Below are 22254 nucleotides of genomic sequence, written 5' to 3'. Positions count from 1 at the left end.
TCCTATAAAATAGATCACAACCCTTTAATGAGTTCACATTTCTCCACTTTAGAAATAGGACCATCATAATATGCCCAATTTACTTGAAAAGGAGAAACCTAGAATTGTGTAGCATATTTCAGGTAGACATTCATAAAAAACAGAGAACAGCCATTGAATGGGTTTAGAGTTAACCACCCAGCAATATATGACTATCCATTTGAGGTACCATATACATTATTGAATCAACATATATGAATGGCATTAAAACTAGTAAATACTGAACTTAGAAAAGGAAACATAATAATCTGTTCCAGTGACAGCTAGTTGAGTAGATATTATGTGAATCATAACTATAAGACATGCATCACATCCATAAAAATAAGGTACCTTGATTAGTAAATAATCAAAATAATATTGGGGTAATGATGGACAAAAGGGGTAATAACATAAGTATTACAGCGAATTTAAGACTCTCAATTGAAAAAATGATATTGATCTGAAATCCAATGGCATAAACATCCACAAAAATCAAACACCTTAACCTAATACTGCAGCAGAAAAGCATATTAAAATGCAGATATATTAGATCCAAGGACACAACTTTGATGTTTGATCTCCCCCCGAAAAGACCATGCTTTATTCAAACATACTAGGAACCATATGAGTACAAAATACAGCAGAATACAAAATGAGGGAGGTCAAACCCATCAGGTTGAAAGCAAAAGCAAACACCCTAAGTTATGCATATATAAACATCTAGATTAGAAGATAAAAGGAAAACATATTACAATGAGGCAACAAGGTAAGAACTGGTTGTATTGTCACTTAGAAGCACACCATCTCTAGCACTGACCTTGCGCAAATAGGAACCATTGTCATCCCGGTACTGGTATGTCTGACGAGTGCCTGCTGAACCAGATAGAACAGAATGATCTTGGACCAGCATCCAGCCCTCAGCATCCTGCCTATCAACTAGAGCACTTGTAGTGACCACTTTATCCCGCAGAAGGGTGTATTCCTCATACAAAGTATGAGTAAGATTTGTCTTCGATGTATATGTGTTATTTTCCCCAGGCAGAGCCAAAGTTGCTATCAGAAGAGGATATTTGGACTTGTAAGTTCCCTGAGATAGAATGGCCTTTGGGCCTGTTCTAATCCTTACATCAGTCTTCACCTTCCCCTTCATATGAACTCCCTTGTAGTTCCCATCATTCATAAATTCTATTAAACTCTTGTACTTTAGCTTCTGATCTACATCAGTGGTAAGATTCCCCAAGGATGAATTCACCCAGCCAGAGAAGTGAATCTTCCTCCCAGCTTCTATCTTGAATGTCCCATTCAGCAAGTGAAACATGTAACGGCGGGAGACGGAGATCTCCGGGGCTTTGTAACTGACAAGCTCGGCGGTGACTGAATCTAAGTGTGGATCCAACCAGAGGTGCAAATTGGCATCCACAAGCCAAAAGTCTATACCATCAGTCACCCCGAGGCTGACATTGTGCAACTGGCCATCTAAGAGAAGGCCGAGGAATGGTGTCAGGTCTACATTGTAGGATGGAAGATCGAATGCCCCAAGGGAAACAACTGGTGCCCAGAACAATGGGTTGATCCCTCCGGTGAATATAACAGGGAAAGGCACGACTGAGCCGACGAATTGCCCATCAATTTTTGCGACAACCTCTCGAAATGAGCCATTGCCTCTTCCAGTAGTGAGATTGTTCTTCTTGATGTATTCATCAGGAGGATTGGAGTACCAGAACTCATCATTAGAATGGTATGAGACATAGATTTCAAGTACTGCCATGTAAGTATTGTTTGGGATTTTGAAGTTCTTGAAATGCGCATCGGATTCGTTCTGAATTCGGAACCAGAAACCCCCAGCGCTGTCTTCGTTAGAGATGGGGATAATGAGATCAGCCGGCTCTTCATACAAAGAGGGCACCTTTGCCTTGCTTGTGAGAGGATTACCAGCTTCCACTGAAGAAAAATCTAATCTTTCCTCAATTCGACCCAATTCCACCTCTGCAGTAATCAAACCACTGGAATCTTGAGGGAAAAACCCCAGCGCTAATGGTTCTCCACTCGGCCGCCGCCGCCGCTTCTCCTCCTCCTGATAGAAATCAAGAGAGACGTTCACATGGTAGACGCCAGTATAGACGTCATTGACGATGTTCTCGAGCATCATCGCGACGCTGGCGTTGGAGCGGCGGAGGAGGGCGGAGTAGCGGGTGACGTCCTTGCGAACGCGCCAGAAGACGCCGGACTCGGTGGGCTCCGCGGTGCTGGTGCGTAGTAGCTCGGCGCCGTCGAGCCACACGGCGGCGATGCGGTCGTACTGATCCCCGGCGCAGGCGACGGAGAGGTCGAGGACGACGTGAGCCCATGGGGCGGGGCAGTCGGCCGGCGGTGAGTAGGTGGCGGAGGCCGGCGGGGAGCCGTAGGTGTTGGCGAAGTCGTGGCGGAGGACCGGAAGGGAGCAAGAAGGAGGGCCGTCGGGGAGGAGAAGAGAAGGGCGGGTGGGGTCAATATATTCCTGGGGAGCCGAGGAGGAACCGGACGAGGGAGAGTGGAGAATAAAGCGGTCGGTGAGGAGGGCGGACGCGGATTCGCGAGCAGAGACATTCGGGTGGAATAATAAGAATAGCAGGAATAGCTGGAATAGCGGGTAGGGATTGACGTTAAACATCCTGGAGAACAATTGCTTTCCTTCTGTGGCGTGGTGGGGGGAGGGTTGCTGTGGGCGCAGGAGATATTAGAAGGTGGTAATTCTACGGATGAATTGGAATTGGAATTGGAATTGGAATTGCAAGGAAAGGAGTTGGGATTTGCCTAGAGGTTTCCTCTTTGCACCGTCGAAGCAGGGGATTCAGGGATCGGACAAGGATAGAAAGAAGCCCAGTTTAGCTGTTGGGATGGACCCTGGAAATTGTTTGCTGGGCCAATGCGAAGTGATCTAATAGTATGTGTTTGGTATTGATTGGTTGCATGGAGAGTCTGCTGTTGTTGTGGGAACACGGACTAGTGATTAGAGGAGGAAGCAAGCATAAGCGCGTGAAAGGGATGCTTAGATTTACCATCGTCCGGTAAATCCCCCGTCCGAGCGCTTTCCGCTGGCTTCGGTGCAGGCCTGGGGCAATGAGCATCCAATGGTACGAGCCGATTGGCTGAACCAAGTAAAGCCAAACAACTACGGGGTACTTTTTTTCGTTTTGGGAAAGCTACTGCCTACTTCATAGTTGAGAAATAGGACAGTACCGTTGTCTCGGGGCTGAAGTTACAAGACACCTCCCCAATTAAAATATCTAAACTCCTTTGTTGTGCAAATTGACATGCTACTACATGGTATCGAAATATTTAACAAACTGGAGCTACATGGCATATTCCAAGGTATGATGCGTTATACAGTACTGAAACTAATTCATTCATATGATCATAAATCCATAGATAGAGGCATGGTAGTATCATTTAGATATCCCTTTCCATACACTTGACATGTGCATAGTAGAGTTCTCTAATCCTCAAAATCCCATACATTTGAAGATTACCTTCAGTCCAATTAGTTCATAAATTTATATATGAAGATGCATGCAGCTCATGACAATTTGGTGAATGTGTAAAACGGTTAACTAGATATATTCACTGGATTATCTATGATCCAATTAGATCTCAACAAGATATCTTTTCTCTGTGTAAAATGTCATTAATCAAGGTCTTGCAACATGTCGATCATTCATTGATTTTCTAAACTAATAATTGATTGTCATTTTATTCCACTTACAAATTGGAGCCATAAACTATACAAGAGCCACAGGATATTGAAATAATTCAGCTAACATGCGCGTCAGTTTTCTCTTTCATGGTGGTACCTTACAAGCTTAAGATTTTCATCTTATTTTAGTCCTGAAAATCAATAACTACAAGTGAAACTAGAAACTGATGACATAAAATCAAAAGAATTTATCCTGGGAACCCTTGAGACTTCACATGGTCCATGGTGGTCTTGCAATCTCATGCTTGTGTTCGACAGAGCAAACGGTCATATTCTCCATTTTTATTTAAAAAAGGATGATAAAGAAAAACAAATAAACGCTCATTTTAGCTCAAACATATTTGCTCCATTCTGTATAGCTAAATTTAAGTTTTTTTTAATAAAAGAAAGCAAAAAATAAAAAGAACAAAGTAATTAAACCAATCTCAAAATTAATTTGTTATTTTGAAATTGCTTAAACATCAGCATAAAATACACTTGCATATATTATAGTAGATTCAGCGTTACAATTAAATAAAAGAATGCACAGAGATTTTTTTTTTAATAATATATACGGAGCTCTTGCAAACATAAGTAAATAATCAACCAATAAAATTATTAATACTCATCATTAATAATTCAATAATAATTCAACAAAATATTTCCCGTATCCATGAAGCGTGGATCATCCGGGTGCTAAGATTGCTTCCAAGTATTCCAACAGCAAGAAATCATTCACATGATTAAGCCCTTCCCCTTCGCTGCCATCTCAAGCGATTCAAATAGAAGCCAATCTCAACTCTTTATTCTCACACATATACTCTCTAATATAAATTTAATTTCTCAAAAAGGAAGGGCGTCGACACTGTTAATTATATCTCAGCTCCGGCGTTTCCTCTCAAGCGTCGGCGATGGCCGCACAGGAGGCGCTCTTCGTGTCCATCATCACCACCCCGCCGGCGGTGTTCACGTTCCGGAGGTAGCACGTGCTGTCGTCCTTGTAGCGGTACGACGACTTGGTGCTGCCGCTCCCCCACACCGGCGCGTCGGCGTGCATCAGCGCCGACCCCTCCGCGTCCTGACGGTCGGTCAGCGTGCTTGTCGTCATCGCCTGCCCCTCGCTCAGCGTCACCATCTCCATCAGCTGGTGGTACAGCCGCGACTTCTGGAACAACGCGCCGCCGGCCGCGCTCACCATCGACGTCTGCACCTGGAGCGGCGACTCCACGTAGAGCTGCACCCGGCCCAGAGGCTGATGACCCTTTTGGATCGCCACCATCATCCTTTCCTTGCTCTGGAACTCGATCTGCGTCGTGGAACCGCGGTTCTGGACCTCTACTTGGCTCTTGAACTTGAGCTTTTGGGTCACTTGTGTGGTCAAGTTACCCTTGGATGAGCTCACCCAGCCGGTGAACCGGAGGAGCCCCTCCGCGTTGATCTCGGACTGTCCTTCCTTGTCTCTCCATTCTGCGTTCCGGTTCATTTTGATCGGCGGTGTGATGTATTCGATCAGCCCGGCTTGGACGGAATCGGACCAGGCGTCGACCCAGAGGTGGAGGTTGGCGCTGACGAGCCAGGAGGGCTGGGCGTCGCGCACAGCAAGCCCGATGTCATGGGGGCGGCCGTCGAGCATGAAGCCCAGGAATGGCGTCAAGTCGAGGTCGTAGGAGGGCATGTCGAAGGCGCCGATGGCGGCGACAGGGGACCAAAAGTATGGATTGATGGAGCTTGGATAGAGTACGGCGAAGGGGATGTGGCCGCCAACGAAGCGGCCGTCGATGGTGGCGTAGACCTGGCGGAAGGCGCCGTTGGCCCGAGGGGTGGATAGATTGGAGGGTGAGTGGAGGCGGTAAGCGGAGCGGAGGGGGTTGGTGTACCAGAACTCATCGTCGCCGTGGTAGGAGACGAAGATTTCAAGAATGGCCCGGTAAGTGTTCCTCGGAATGGTGATGGAGGTAGAGTGGACATGGGTTTCGTTATCGATTCGAAGCCAGAAGCCAGAGCGGTAGTAACCGTTGGGATTGGAGATGGGGAGGATGAGGTCGGCCGGCTCGGGGTAGAGGCTTCTGATGGAGGGGTGGGCGGAAAAGCCAGCGGCAAGGCGGTGGGGGGAGGGGGAGAGAGCGCCGCGGTAGAAGTGGAGGGAGACGTTGGCGGAGAAGACGCCGGGGAGGACGTTGTTGGAGTTCTCGAGCATCATGGAGATGGCGCCCCCGCCGCCGCCGCGCCGCCGCTGGCAACGCGGCGGAGGAGGGCGGCGTACCGGGTGATGTCCTTGCGGACACGCCAAAAGGCGCCGGGGGCCATGGGGCGCGGTGTGGCGGTGCGGAGGACCTCGGCACCGTCGATCCAGACGGCGGCGACCCGGTCCTTCTGGAGGTCGGAGGCGGAGAGGGCGAGCTCGAGGACGACGCGGGTCCAGGGGAAGGGGCAGTCACGGGGCTGGGTGTAGTTCGCCGACGCCGGCGGGGAGCCGACGGTGTCGGCGAAGTCCTGCTGGAGGACAACCAGGGAGCAAGTTGGATTTTGACCGGGGAGGACCGGCGGGAGGGTGGGGTCCAGGTGCTCCAAGGAGACAATTGGGACGGGTCCTGCAACGGCGCCATACGTAAAGGTGGCCATGCACGTCAGGAGGAGAAGGAGCGAGAGGTGGCGATGGCTGGGTTGCATTCTTAGAGAGTGGATTAGATTAGGGAAGATATTTCTCTCGGTGAGACTCACCTGATTGCTAGTAGTTGTAGGGGATGGTTGTGTGGCTGGGCTTTTTATATCCAAGCAAGAGAGTTTCAATAATATACGATGAAAAGAGAGAGGTGGAATTAATAAGAGGGAACGCTTAAAATGTGTGCATCTTTGTGTTCCATTATTTGCTTCAATTTTCTTCCATTATTTACAGCATCTGGACTGGTGAAAAACGTGGCAGCTCAAATTGATTGGATATTTTTTATTCATTTGCAACAAGTGATGCTTCCTATGCATTTCGCGTTTTCATCCGTTCGGCCCTCTTATGAACTATCTATTATTGCCTTTTGAACGCAGGCTATGTCCTTTTCTCAGATCCTAGGGCAGAAACGAATCGGATGCCGATCAAATATCAATATATTGATTGATATATATATTTATTTTATTTAATAAATATAAATATAGATATAGATATTATTTAGATATAAAATTTTTATTTATATATATTTTAAATAAATATAAATATAATTTGAATATAAAAAATATAAATATAATTTAAATAATTAAATTTTATGACTATAGAATCAAAGATAATATTAAATACATGATAAATCAAGTTAATAATATATTTATATGGTTATATATTTTTGTTAAAAATTAATAAATATTATATAAAATTATATTGGATTATATATAGATTCGAATATTCAAATACGGATCGTATGGTTGTCTATTGATATCCAAATCTATTTTTCTTTGACATATATGAAATAATGAATATGAATACGGATACAGATATTAGTTGGATCCTCAAATTTCTGTGTATATTTAAATTGATTCAAATATGAAAATAAATTTGAATGGATATATCCAAAACACTTTCATTCTCACCAAATCCACATCAGGGATTTCAAAATCATGGGTAAATGCCAGGATCGGGCATAGTGGGTCGTGTATTTGTGGCTTAGTCCTAAGTGGTACATTGGTCAAGCAGGTGTTGGCTACAAAGGATTTCATGGTTTCTATCCCAATTTGCTGTTGTTGAAGGAAGATAATAAACACAAGATGCAGATCACTGCAGTATATTGAATTTTCTAAAGATGCCTCTAGCAACAGGTAGGTGCCGGTTAGGTCTGGCTATCAAAATTGGCTGGCAAGTGCATCAACCGGTGCTTAAATTACGCCTAGCTATTGTGTTCGTGTCATGTTAGGGGCTCTAATGTAGATCTGCCAAATCTAACCATCCTACTAGCCTGTAAGATCTTAAGATATCTTACAAACAGGACTGCTTGGAAATTTATTCTTCTTTAGAAATTTAATTTTTTATTTGTTTATTTCATTTAAAAATTAATAAATTAAAAAAAAGCTTATAGCTGTTTTTTCTAAAGAATTTTTCCAAGATTTTTTTTTTCCTATTCTCTTATACATTTCCATGCAATCAAGCATACCTTAGTTGTTTCTATTGGAGTACTACTAGGTTGGCATAGAGGCTTAGGTGGCATATTCTTTTTGTGAAAACTAAAAGACTTGTGATTGATTTGATTGAATCTGGACAATCTTTATAAACAATATTCTTAAATAAGGGATTTATCAAGCAACTAGAATGGCATATGAAAGAGATTACCTAGCTAGAGTTTAGTTATCCCAAATCATTTGGCTGCTAGATAGAAAGTACCATACGACAAGCCCTAATTTCATAAAAACATAGTTTTTTTTTTAATTTATTTTTAAGTACACAGAGAAGAATCCTACGTACAATGCTTGTTGTATTTGGGAAATGGTTCCACAAGCTTAGCAAGGTTTTCTAAATCACCAATTGACTCTTATAGAATTCTACTAAATTTTGAAATCTACTAAAATTTAAACATTGTGGACAGGAAATGAAGTCATAGTACAGATTTATTGCTGAGATAAATGTCCAAATCAAGTTCCATGACCGCAACACAATTTGGACTTGGAAATAATAGCATAAGTGAAGTTTGCTTGTAGTCTTGAAACTTTCACTGACTATTTGTTTTCATGGTGCTAAATTAGAAATTTTGATTTAACTCTCATGGTATTGAATTTTTTTTTTTTCAAAAAGAATATTCACAATGCTTTCAAATAAGTACTCATATAGGTAGGTCCTTGAGCCCACATTTGACTTCCAATGCCTTTTACTACCACAAACAAAAAATACTCTCATTGAAAGTAGATATTTTGCCTCTTTTGAGTTTTGATTGAAAGATGCACTCGTGTTATGTTGGCAGGTGGAGAAAAGAAATTAAATTTTTCAAGTTATTTAATTTCTTTGGATGCAACAAGTATGAACGCATGCTTCATAACATATGGAACTTTTGTTTGAGATTATCAATCAAATCATTATATGTTGTCTCATCCCATACTCTTGGTGAGCCTCAAATTGATGATTTTGTTATGAATTTCGGAAAATATCCATTTTATTAAAAAATTATAAGAATTTTTGTATATCAAGACATATATGTAATTTTTTTTTTGTTTTTTTTTTTTTGAACCTATCGATTTAGTTTGTTTACTTAGATAGTAATACTAGTTTAGATGGATACAATAACACTAAACATCAGCACTATAACATAATAGCCTGGAAGCACGTGAAAATCATAACTTTCCGGTGTACATGAACGGTTATATATACAGGCAAAAAGAAAGAACTTAAAGAATTATTTTATCTTTAAAAATTGATAAGATATATAGGGGTATTGGTTGAAAGGAGTGGAGGTCTAGAATCAGAATCGAAATGAGTGACTCTCATTCCACTGTTTGGTTGGGAGAAATTCCATTCCGATTTCAAGATGGAATATGGAATGGAAATGGCTCAATGTATATAGAGCTCAATCCTACTCTCTTGGATTCAAATTTCTATTCAAATTTCGATTTCGATTTTAATTCCGATCACGAACCAAACGCTTGATTTGGCCATTCTGATTCTGATTCCAAACGATTTCGATTTTCATTCCCATTTGATCTCAGTTTCGAACCAAATACCTCCATAATTTTTGACAAATGACAACTATGTATTTCTTTTGATTTATTGCCATTTTATAATACTTGCACATGTACTTATTTGTTTTGCACAAACTTATGCGTAAGTGTATATATAAGGCCTTTGCACAAGTCCACAATTGGATCATCCGTTGGTTGCTTTAAGAGACGTGCAGGTGGATGAAGGATGGCAATCAGATAGCTTTGAGACATATGCTGTGGGTGATCCAATGGTGGATTGCATGAAGGGGAATCCATGAAAGATACAATATATGTCCGGATAACGATATAAGGCCAGGGGCTGATCAATTGGTCATGATTCCTGAGATCAAGGATTGGGGATAAAATTTTCAGCCAATAAAAATTAATCACTAAATGACCGTTGAATATAGAACCGATTGTCAATTTCTCCTCAACAAAATTATATACTAAGTGAAGCCCAAATACTTTCTAAGATGATTAGAAGCTCAAACTCTGATCATGATGTAGTCAATATAATACTTTAAATGCCTTATACATATATATATATAAACAAGATTACAAACGTACAAATTCCATTAACCAGCGCGTATTGAAAACCTCGCTGTCGAATTGTAATTGCAACAAGAATAAGTCTATCCTGATTCTCAAAAAAAGAATAAGTCTATCCTTCTTCCATTATAAAAAGAAAGAGAGAGAATAAAATTATCCTTCAAATACCATTACTCTGACATCACCTTAACTTTAACCTGGGCAGTACTTTAACACCAATATCACCGTTCTTACCAAAAAAAAAAAAAAAAAACACTAGTATTAATCACCGTGAATTCCTTTGCCACGCTGGATACCTGAAAAAATTAACATAAAAGAAGCAATGAGACATCATAAAAAGCATAAGACACAGCTTTTAAGAGAAACCAAAACAAAGATTCGATCGGTTACTCCATCATCCAGGGACTACGCTAACACCATATGTTATTTATACAAGAGGGGAGCCTGCACATAAAGTCATATACCAACCATCAATTCCACACTAGGAAATTGAGTACAAACCTCTTCTAGTCCAAAATCCAACATGGCCACCCCCTCATGCATCAACATGGGCCCCTCTGACTCCTGCCGATCAGCACTCGGCTGATCATTACATCGTCTCTCTCGATTCTTATGCTAGCCCTCGCCTTGTTCTCCATCTCCCCACTTGTCACCTCCCCTTTCTTCTCCACTTCTATGCGAAGCTCTTCAACTTGATTTTGTGATGCACATTAGTGGTGATGTAGCCTTCGGATGAGCTAATTAACCTAGCAGGAGGATCGAAAGATTACTTGTCCTTCAATCACTGATTTGCCTTCTTCATCCTTCTAGTCCATCTGCCTGCTTAGCCAAAGCGGAGGTGCTTTGTAATGGATCACGAGAGCTCCTTCAACCGAATTGGAGAAGGTGTTGAGGCAGATATGGAGGGTGGTGGAGACCAACTAGAAGGGCTGGCTATCACAAATGATGAGATTGAACTCATGGGGTTTATTGGATAGACTTAGTCTACCACATATGCTATAGATAAAGCTAATGAAAAGATACAGCAACAAACAACGATGTGTTGAATAGTTGAACAGTGATATGTTGAGGTAGCTACAAAATTTTTAAATTCAAAAAACTAATGTGGTATCTTTTTATTAGTTTTATCAATAGTACATATGATAGACTAAGTTCATCTAAGAATTTCTCCTATCGATGAGCTGGCCAATAAAGAGAGTCAGATCAAGATTATATGAGGGGGCTCTATTTATCCTTATTTATAGAAAAAATTTGATAACTATTATCGAAATGGATGAAATATATATTAACTGCACGGCAATGGTTATAATTGTGGTTAATTTAACAACTTCTATGTAATCTCGATTATATTCAGTTTAAACATATGATAATGATCGAGTGGGTATAATTGCTGCCGCTAATCTTAGATCGATGAGATTGTCTTTTAAATTCATCCATGTACAAGATGAATGAGATTGGACACCCTTGAGGTGGTTCCACCCTAGTTAGTATTGAGCTCAGACCAAATATCCGGTATACCACTAAGCATGCTCATCTAATACCGAAATTCATTTTCAAGCATCTGATATGAGCACTTCAGAAGGTATATTGCATGGAATGAAAAGAAAATCGTGAAGGTTTTCTCTTTTCCCCACTTTTTTTCCTACGAGTAGGTATATGGAAAAGACATCCAAAACAAACACATCATCCAACCACAAAGGTGGTGGATGAAGAGTGGTAGCATCTCTATAGGCCTACGCCAATGAAGAAGTACCCTGGAGATGTTCTTTTGCTTGTTTTTCTTTTTATCATAGCTGTCGTGGTGGTCTTTCCATTACGGATTGAGTAGGTCCAATAACCTATTAACTGCATCATATACCAGGGATTCTGACGTGGATACTGTAAGCATGATTAAATAATTCTAGTTTTTCATAGGCACAGGTTAGAGTTGTAGGAAATCCTCTTCATATAATGCATACCAACTTGGAAACTCACGGATCTATTTGGCTTTGGGCTAGCTAGTGGCCAGTATTGTTGAATCTTGGTCAGGGTCAGATGAAGAAAATAATATTATAAAAAATTATATCCTATACCACATACATCAATATGGCCATATACCGTAAAAATTACTTTATCTCTTTGCTATGGCCAATCACTAATAGGAGCACTTGATGAAGCCTATTGGAAGGAAACGAGATGATTGGAATGGTGCACGACTACATGGTGTATATGGTGTTGGGTATAATTTCCTACAATATTGTGCTCATACACAACTTAGGAAGGGATAGTGCTATGAATGACAAATGGAACTAATGCCAGGTAGCAACGAATAGGATGCTAACCAATTAAAGAATTTTCAAACAACATTTCATGGTGATACCAGAGAATGAAGCAAAATTATAGCTAGTTTATGAATAAGAATCAATATGCCTCCATGCAGCATGCATGCTCTCTCATTGCCTTGCATTGTATTTTTACCACCATTGTTGAAGTCAAGAGTTCATTCAATACCAAAAGCCAAGAAAAACCGAATAATCAAATCTCCTGGGACCGATACGTATAAACTTAACATAGATGACCGATATTCTACTGAAGCTATGCTTCCATAACCATATATGGTAGTCGTGACAAATGGGTAAGCAAGCATGTGACCATGCAAAATATATCAAATATCAATCATGTCCCCTTCACCTCTAAATCACAATAAATTTACATGTAAATTTATCTTCTCAGGAAACATGTACATGGTAACATTAACTAATGTTTAGTTGCTTATTAAAGTTACCAAGTCATAGCTATTCAAGTGAAGGGTAAATTTCTAAATCCTATTTAAAGATTATACAAACTAGATAACTCATCAGTTTTCCGAACCAGAACCAAAATAAGCACTGTTTTTATTTTCTGGCATGAATATTTCATACCAACATGCACCCAATAAGCTCATAATAGTATGCATGTTTGTTGCTGAAGCAATGCTGCAAACTAAGTTCCAGTTTTTTTTTTTTTCCTTTTGTTTTCATTTGCAAGAACGTATAGAATTTCTTACACTCTCAAGCAGCTCTACGGTCCAGAGAAGAATGTTGTGAAGCTGCTACACTAGCTGCTTGTCTCCAACAAAAGCTATATCAACCTCCAAACGAGGGATACAAGTCCTTTTGCATGCCATAAACTAGCATGTCGCCATTCTATTGGATGTTAATATTTTTTTTTCACTTAAGCCCCTAATGAACACCTTATTGGATCACCACCATCCTCGTACTTCTAATGGCCCATCCATTGTTCCTCGAAGCAGTTAAAAAAGCAGAGAGCAAAATAAAAAGACACATTCATATAGAAGTAGGAATCATAATACTAAAAAAAGAAACGAGAATAAAAATACTTTTTCTATCAATTACACCATGTCTTTCCAATCGAGACCCTTCACACCTCACTGGCCTCAGATCGCGGAACACCACGACAAGCACATGACTGCTCTCCCCTGTTTCCGGTTCTCAAATACTCCAATACGTTTCCGTCGCTGGCCACCCAAACACTGCCCCTCAAAGTACCATTAATTACTGAATTTTGTGACCATCTCTCCGATCGTTTTCTGTAAAATGGCTGGTAGGCAATTTCGGTAGTTACTTCGTCCTTATTCCCAAAAATAATAGAACGCAAAAGGACACAGGCGAGGGTCTGGACAAAAATATTTAACGAAACGGTAACGGGAAGGAGAGGTAACCTCTTAGAACGGAAACAATGGATCCACCGCTAAAGAATCGCCGCCGTATTCCTCATCTCGTTCCTTTCTTTCTTTTCCTGCTGAAGAGAACACCAGGAGCTTGGGATTAGGAGGCGAAGGAGAGGGCAAATCGAGCTCGAGATCGAACCTTAGCCCTAACCCTAACCCTAGCAAGGAGCTGAGCTTCCTCGTCTTCTTCTTGACCACCCTTCCGTGGAGATCACGTTCCCAGTGGCTCTTCATGTGCCCTCCCAGCGCCCGCCCCGTCCGGAACCTCTTCGGACACAGCGAGCACTCGTGCACCCGCGCCTTCGTCGTCGCTCTTCTCCTCCTCCTCCTACTCCTCCTGATCCTCTCGCCATCTCCGTCCCATCTACAACTGCCGGTGTTCGCCACCGCCTCGCCGAGACGACGGAGGTCACCATCGGGGGCGGGAGGACGGGAGGAGAGCGTGAGGAGGAAGCGAGCGATGTCGCGCTCTTGGCTCTCCGGCTCGCGGTGGGTAGGTTGGGGGATCTTCCTGCCCCGCTTCCCCGTGAGGGACCACGTGATGAGCGGCGGAGATGGGGTCTCGGCTCGGGTCATTTGGAAGGGGGGAGGAGGTGAGAATAATAAGGAGAATGAGAGGGAAGAGAGAAGCGACAGAATACGCTTCGTTTGAACGTCAGAAAGGAGAGAGTGGTGAAGAAGAAGAAGAATAAGACGGGTTATTTCATGTGATGAGAGTCGTGAGATGCGGTAGAGTAGAGTGTAAGACAAAGCCGAAGGAGGGAGAGATTTTTTGTCGAAGGAATCAGGACTGCCACTTTTCGCTTCCACACGATACGCTTCGCCGGTGATGAGAGCTGGTCTTCCGCGGAATTGGTGGAGGATTTTGAACGGATGCGGTGATAGGATGCTTATCTCCACCGGCGGTGGTCGCAGCGGCGGTAGCCCATCCTCCTCCCTTCTCCGCGGCGACTTCGGGCTTCTCTTCTGTTTCTTCTGCCTACTTTTGAAATTTAATAATATTTTGGAGACGGAAAATGGGACACGGCCATCAGAACAAGTCTACGAGAGGATGAGTATGGTTTGCCCGTCTGGGACTGAGGCCCACAATTCCAAGCTGGATCCGTTTATGGTTTAGACCACCGTGGATAGGCCTAGATCTATCATGGTGCTGCTGACAAAAGACGGACATAATATACATACCGCTCGTGATGATTACATGCAAATTTTTTTTTTTTTTTTTTTTTTCAACCTCATGTGTGAGCCAATCACCGCTCACCGCAGATGTTGCATATGGTTCTGCACCGCCTGCGGTGCACAAAAAATTTCTCTTACATAGAATGATTGCATACCATATTTTCACATGACAGACCTTCGAAAAAATGGATGAGTGCAGACTACAATTTCAGCAAAGTCGGAGTGAACCTGATTATAATCGAAGAAATGAACACTTCATTGATCAAGCACACATCTTAGTGCATTGCTATATGAATAAGCGGTATGATGTGCATGGCCACATGGTACATATAGTGTAGGGCAAGAAGTCATAGGTGCACCTTACTGATTCATCCAAATTATAGGGCATAGTAGCAATGCAATCTAGAATCTGGTTGGCCTCCCTAAACAAACTTATATAAGTCATCTATCAAGCACAATTCACATAGGAAATCTTATATATTCCTCTATACGCTAATTAGGTCTGCATGTTTCCGGGCAAACCTTTTCCCAGCTTGAAGTTTAAGTTGCCATTGCACTGAGGCTCCATCCTTAAAATTGTTGATATCATGTTAACCAGCCAATGGCATAAAACAGAGTCCTCTAAATCTTTCCCGGTCCAAAATTGTCCTCTGTAGCTGATCCATTTTAATAGAAAATGATTAGCATGATAACAATCATGGAAACACAACATATACGTGCTCATCATATATCACTGAAATATGCATTATTGTAGATAATGCAGATACTAACAATAGTACTGAAAATGAATTTTCACTAAAAATTAAGTTATAGAACATATTGAGCTCCACGACAAGGAGACTCATTGCCTACAGGCTACAGCAAGTACTTTGAGTGAGCCAATGCAAATCATTGCTTGCATGAATTCTAAAATTTTTTTACGCATGCTCGCATGAATATGTTAGGCTTATACCATATGTGATGGAGTCCCTACTGAACATATGAATATGCAATCTTCCATTTATGCATCACATTCCCTTAATAAACAAAAACGTGGAAGCACCATTGAAGAGGTCTTAAGACATGATTTTATTTGGCATGATAACACCTTATACAGAAGAATCCGAGAGCAGATTAATTCCAACAGAACTATTGTTGCAAAGAAAGATCAAATACTGATGCCACACAGAAACATGTGGCCATAAGCCTTAGAAAATTTCAAGAACCCGAATTCAGTAAAAGAGTACTATGATGCCATTAGACAGTCTCATTAAAGAAAAACATAACCGAGGAATTCATGAATTGTGTTTTTCTAAAGTTATCCCTCACAGTCCAAGAGACAACCTCCAGCATTACTCAGAAATTGGGCATGCTTTCTCAAACTCTTGTTGTTCTTTGCGACATAAGTCAAACTCATTGGTATAGTAATACATGCAACCTGCATAAGCATCCATCTCTTTGGGGCACCTCTGATGAAGATCCTTGAGCCTGCACGTCACAAGTTAATAATTTGGTATTTTTTTAAAAAAATACTGATTAACTAGAATATTATGAATAAGAGTAATTTATAATCTGTCATGAAAAATTTTGGCTGGATTTAAATGTCTTATAAAGAAAGAGTCTCTCTAGCATATTTAATGGCTAGCTCACTCACGCTCTCTATGTGCCTCTGCCTGCTCTGCATAATGCCAAATATTCTCAACACAAACTGACCAGTCATCCCCCTCCCCCACCAAACACCCACCCACCAACCCCAGCAGAGGAAAGATCTATCCATATTCACATATGAATTCTATCTGTTGCACTGAAATGCGCAAACTTCCAGAGCCTGTTGTTTCTAGTCCTACCATTTGTTTTCTTTTCTTGGTGCTTTTACTTCTGTAATACTGAATCATCCCCCAAATAAGGCTTTTTACCATCAAAACTTTGTCTCATTGTCACCTCTTCTTCCCACTTCTATTCACACCTACTTCTCCCTCTCATTCTCCTAATCCCTTTTCCAATCCAAGACAAACCCATTAACCAGAAACCATCACTGGAACTGCTGAAAACATTAAAGATTTACCATGTACAAACTCTTGTTCTCACCTTTAACAACATTATTGACACCATAAATAATTTACCACATGAGCTCCCACTTCTATTGTTGAGTAACTCCAGTAAAACCCAGAATTTCACTTATATTGCACTATAACCATGTCAGCGTTGTGTGTGTGTGTGTGTGTGTGTGTGTGTGTGTGTAACATAACATATACGACCAGGCTCAGATTTATGAAACTCGCTGATTGCTTGCCTGAGCTTGGCCGAAAAAGCACAAGCACCGTCTTTCTACTTTGTAAAGATCCAATATTAGAGACAGTTTGAAGAAATGAAACTCCAAGGACATATTTTTCTATTGAATAGTAAATAAGGGCTGTCTTTTGAGGTCCGTTTGCATGTTCCTCACAGTGGAAAAGATTTTTACAGGCAACGGAATCCCATTAATGTTTACCATGGATGATGGCAAGAATGAAAACATAGAAATAGGTGCAGAAGATGTAAAAGGGCATGTATTTCTGAGACCTGTCAGAACTAGGCCTCGGGCCTCAGTAAGTCAGATATGTGCTATAGTGACTCTGGCTTCAGTTTAGCTGAGATCATGTCTAAGATTTCTCCCACACCAAGTTAAGCCACAACCACCCCATACCAAGCCTGGTCCAAAACCTTACCTGAGTGTAATAACAAAATATAATATTATTTGTATAAATGAATATGTTATTATGTCAGTCAAGCTTAAAAAACATAACTTTGATTCTATCTCAATTTAAGGGGCTGGGACCACGAAGGCACCTGCATATGAGATTTCAAGGTGGGTTTATAATGCAAGGGGGCTTAGCATCACATAAACAGGCTAGCTAAGACACAAATACAGACACACACAGACAAAGAAGAAAAGAAAAGAAAAGAGAAGAATAGAATAATGGGTTGTTTACTGTACGACATGAAAACAGCCAAAACACTACATATCATGCAATGCCATGGAAAAAGGATTTCCAGTACCACTAAATTCATCATTCTTGTAGCTAAATTCCTTCTCCTTTCACTGGTATTAAGTGGAAGTCTCTGATCATGTACTGAGATTGTCGGGGTCCAAGAATCTAATATTATGTATGTCTTCCAATATCGTGTCCCGTTACTAAATGCATATATACCAAGATGATGGAAGATGATAGCAATATGTCTGAGTTTTGATATTCAATTTCAGGGTCCAGGAATCCAATGTTACCCCCACAAAGATCAGAATACTGTTTCAACATTTCTTTTCTTTTTTTTAAAAAAAAATTTAAAGATGGATCTTAACTCTTATTGTAAAAGTTAGAGTGCTAAATTCAAGAGGTTGGAACATTGGATAACAAAAACTGTCAGTCTAATTGGATGATCTCAATACCCTGCTCTCTCAATAAAACTCCACCAAAAATTTCCCAACAGTAACTTACATCATTCAGAAATTTTACCCAACCATAATGAAAATATTCATCTGATCAAGAATCTCATGATAAGTCAGTAGGAAAATACTCAGGAAGAATATTTAGGCACCAATGACTAACAAGAAGAAAAATCAATCATCTAAAGAGGGATACAATCCAAAGTCTAACTTGTTGATTTTCTTAGAACTATTAAATAATAATAGTAATTAATAAACAAATAAAAGAAAAGTCCAGGAAAGGTACATATGTAATTGATTCCTCGTAGGCTATCTGCTAACCATTAATTTGATGCAACAGCTCCACAACTCACAATAGTTGTAGTTGACCCAATTTTCTTCTCAAAATGCATAGTTGTTATGGAGTTTATGGGAAAAGTGTAATATGCCTTCTCTGTTTTGTGATTTTCTAAAGGAATATTGAGTGGGGATCAGGATTTATATTTTAGCAAACATAAGGCCTCTCTGGTTATGGACTTGCGGTATCTTCTAGCAGTGTCTTGATGTCCTATTTTGTAGAGCAAAAAGCAAGTAATTGGTACCATCTTTTAGCTGGAAATATTGTAAAAAATTTCTGTTAGCTAAAAGTTGAACTGAAGGAGTCCTAGAGACAATAAATGTGTATTTCCATGCTGTTTGTCTTTCTACGTAAAATTATATGAGACCACATTCTCTAAACAGCCAGAACATCTGTCTAGAAAGAAGGGATCTGGACCAACAATAGAAACAAAATGAAGGAAATCAATAAAATTAATTATAATTCATAGGTCTTCACTGGAATTCCTGTTGGTGAAATGCCAAGAAACCACTGTTTGAGAGATTTTATCAAATGATTGAGCTAGAAATCAATGAGATGACAATTTCCACTTGAGAACAAGATGATATGTTACCATATTCATTTGCTGCTTTGCAGATATACATGCTAAAAAATTCAGATACTAAAGAGACAAAACCAAGAGCTTTCTGACTGTGTGAGCCCTTTGTAGCTTATCCACTCTTGACCAGCATTTAAAAAGTTATTTTCCTACTGTTGATAAAATTTGAACATCAAGGTGCAATAACATCAAAATGTATAATATTTTAAGCAAGTAATATGCAAAACCTGAAAGTGAAGTCATAAACTTGATAAGAATGTAGCACTGGAAAAGATGTGCATTGAGTATTGATGAAGTTTATAGGCGATTTTCATACAAGTTGATTGTTACCAATTAAAAAAAAAAAAAAAGGTCCATGACAAAATAGTGGAACAAAATATTTATCAATAGAGGTGTTAAGACTAATATAGATGTTCTCAGTAATCAATTAAAATCTTCTTCATCCATGGCATCCATGTATTATGCAGAGCTTCCACTTATTAACAGTTTTTAGTCAAGAAGATATATATAATATTACAAATAGAAGAGCAGAAACATAAGCAAAAGTAGACCCCAGCCTCAATGAAGAGATTATAAGGCAAAATTTCACCAATGAATAACTTTCATGAAAATTAAAGAAGGCAACAAGCATACCAGAGAAAGATGATTTGAAGTATCAAATGATGCCCGTTAAGTTACATAGTTTAAAGTACTAAGCCTTCATTCTGGTATAAATAGACTGGCTAGGTCCCCAAAATTTCTGAGCACTAAACTTACTCATAATCATAACCACATCCATGAAAACTTGTTCCAAATGCTTGCAGTGACCTTGAAAAATCTTTCCTCTAAGCTCATTCACATTATGGAATAAATACATTGTCACACTTGCTTTTTACAGATCCTTCCTCACATTTCCACCTCATTCTCCCTCTCTCTCTATCTCTTTTTAATAAATTTCCGTGCTCCCTGCTTGTAGGACCTTTTGCCTCATGATCGAATGATGTCCTTTCCGGGCATCCAGGTCTTCACTGTACATACTCAAAGCATCTCAATCAGATATAAGTCAACCTTAATTAGTGCAACCCCTATATTTTCTCTAATCTATGGCACTCGTTTACAAATTTATTCTTCATAGTGGGTATTCAGCACACTTTTCTCATCCTTCCAATTCTCATTTTGTGTGAATGAAACCTTTTACTCCCACATTCCCATTAATAAGATATTTCAACAATAGAACTATATTGCACTGATTTCCCCATTTACATCATGTTAGATACAGCTTAATTTATCATCCAACTGAATGGAGCAATAGAATTAAGGCATCAACAATGGCTAACCAAGTATCTCTCTATCATTAATTTTGATTTGGTACTTCTGATATATCTCAGCTATGCATTGTTCAAGTGACTGCCGAAGATATATAGGTACCTTCCCTGATTCGAATATTTTGATTGCTGCCTTCCAGTTGAACTACATCTGATCAGTGAGGAGGTGGATACTATCATTTGACTCGTCGAGCTTTTCTAGTGGATCTGTAGAAGGAAATAGGTTCATTTGTGAAGCATGAAGCAGATAAAATAGAAGCACCAATAGACGTCCTAACCTCTTTACTCTCATACTTCCTCCAAAGTTATAAGAACAGATGGAGAACACGGTTATTGCTTTCCAATCTATATCTTTGTCGACGTGAGAACCATTTTATAACTCATTACTCATCATAAATTCATGATACACAGTTATTGAACCGATTTATCACACCTTTTTACCAACTTCACCAAGGATTTATGGACAGGAAAACATGGCTTCAACATCTAATGCGTTAAAAATCCATTGCCCAGTCGAAAAGCTCTCAAACTTATCACAGTAGCAAGGCTTGTAACAGTTGCAAAAAATTCTAACAATTTTCCCGGACACCAAAATCCGAGCTTTTTACCACAAAGTTACCATTTGATCCTCCAAATGAGCAAATTAACGATGAAACTCAGAATGCACGTTGCACAGCAATCAAATCCAAACGAATTAAAACAAAACGAAAGAAAAGAATTAACTCGTTTATAAATCAATAAACAATTTCGTCAAGAAAAAAAAAATATAAACATGAATAGAGATTTGTTTGGAATGTCGGGAATCCCTACAGATTTAGGACGCAACGAGTGACCGCCCGGCCCTTATCGAGGCATTTCTCCGGGTTGGGGTCCTTCTTCTTGCAGTTGATGAAGGCCATATTCTCTGCCCGGCATCGCACGGCGATATGCCTCGACGCCGCCATCAGTACCGCCGACGTCGGGATCGGCTCCCCCGCCGCATCGACGGTGCCCGACATCCCCGCTCTTCCTCTTCCGAACCCTGAGAGATTGCAGAGAGGATTACCTCCAAGAAGGCCACGGAGTTATCACGGTTAGGGCTTTGAGTTTTACCTTTTTTCGAGCTTTCCGGAGCCGATGATCCAAAGCTTTTGGGAAGGCGGAGCTGGACTTGGAAAGGAGCTCCCGTTTCGCCCTATGAGATGTGGGCACAACGGAAGCCGCCCGGTCAAAGTGGGTCGTGGGTGTGCGTGAGGAGACGGACTGAACTAATGGAGCTCCAAGACCGGAAGCCAGGAAACGATAGATATGGGCTGCTCTGGAATAGAGAGGCCCATCTGTTCAAACTGAAGGAAGCATTTAATTTCAAGACAGAATGCACTTTGTTTAGAGAATAATAATAATGGCCAGTATGTGTTCTCTTGACCCTGGATTCAAATGAAATCCTACATTTACATCATTCCTTGTGTGTATGTCATGTCTAACTATTGCTTTTTCCTGTGCCTTAACATGCAGCACAACATGTGCATCTTCCTATATTCATTTGCATATCTTAGAAGCGACGATAAGTTGAAAATATATATTTTTATTTTTATTTTTATTGTGTGTGTAGTGGGAAGAGGGGTGCTGCGGGGTTGGGATGAGGGTAGAGATGATCATGAGTCAGATTTGAGATTTAAATTATATTCATTTTTAGTCAAGTTTTGGGCCAGACTTATTCAAAATTTTGCATTTTTTGTGCTCAAATCTGGTCCATGCTAGGCTCTAGATGGAGGATGCATAGAAATGGATTTGAAACTCCTTCATGTTGCCGAAGAATGTTTGGA

General features: G+C 40.5%; 4 protein-coding genes across 6 annotated transcripts; all 4 read right to left on the bottom strand.

Moving 5' to 3' along the window:
• Positions 1-583: 583 nt before the first annotated feature.
• LOC105044716 (peptide-N4-(N-acetyl-beta-glucosaminyl)asparagine amidase A) lies at positions 584-2912 on the bottom strand. Its single transcript, XM_010922702.4, has one exon. The coding sequence runs from the start codon at positions 2666-2668 to the stop codon at positions 767-769; it is 1902 nt and encodes a 633-aa protein (XP_010921004.1). The 5' UTR covers positions 2669-2912; the 3' UTR covers positions 584-766.
• Positions 2913-4319: 1407 nt separating this feature from the next.
• On the bottom strand, positions 4320-6455 carry LOC105044715 (peptide-N4-(N-acetyl-beta-glucosaminyl)asparagine amidase A). Its single transcript, XM_010922701.4, is given in 2 exon segments — positions 4320-5944; positions 5947-6455. Coding segments are annotated over 2 exon segments (1770 nt in total). The 5' UTR covers positions 6401-6455; the 3' UTR covers positions 4320-4628.
• Positions 6456-13235: 6780 nt separating this feature from the next.
• Positions 13236-14228, bottom strand: LOC140857900 (uncharacterized). Its single transcript, XM_073257289.1, has 2 exons — positions 13644-14228; positions 13236-13522 (listed from the first exon to the last, which is right to left on the bottom strand). Exon 1 carries the CDS (start codon positions 14226-14228, stop codon positions 13647-13649), a length of 582 nt encoding a protein of 193 aa, XP_073113390.1. The 3' UTR covers positions 13236-13522; positions 13644-13646.
• On the bottom strand, positions 13236-21744 carry LOC105044713 (NADH dehydrogenase [ubiquinone] 1 alpha subcomplex subunit 8-A). Of its 3 annotated transcripts, none has more exons than XM_073257291.1 (3): positions 21542-21744; positions 21260-21460; positions 13236-15484 (listed from the first exon to the last, which is right to left on the bottom strand). In XM_073257291.1, the coding sequence occupies exons 2-3, from the start codon at positions 21445-21447 to the stop codon at positions 15325-15327; spliced, it is 348 nt and encodes a 115-aa protein (XP_073113392.1). In that variant the 5' UTR covers positions 21448-21460; positions 21542-21744; the 3' UTR covers positions 13236-15324. The 3 variants fall into 3 exon arrangements, with proteins under 3 accessions (XP_073113392.1, XP_073113391.1, XP_010921000.1); XM_073257290.1 differs by having other exon boundaries at positions 21260-21470; positions 21542-21724; XM_010922698.2 differs by lacking the exon at positions 13236-15484 and adding an exon at positions 15873-16295 and having other exon boundaries at positions 21260-21470; positions 21542-21700.
• Positions 21745-22254: the final 510 nt, after the last annotated feature.

Source organism: Elaeis guineensis, chromosome 5 (assembly GCF_000442705.2).
Source record: "Elaeis guineensis isolate ETL-2024a chromosome 5, EG11, whole genome shotgun sequence".
Lineage (NCBI taxonomy): Eukaryota > Viridiplantae > Streptophyta > Magnoliopsida > Arecales > Arecaceae > Elaeis > Elaeis guineensis.
The sequence above is the reverse complement of the archived record's forward strand: the minus strand, read 5'-3'. Positions and strand labels throughout refer to the sequence as shown.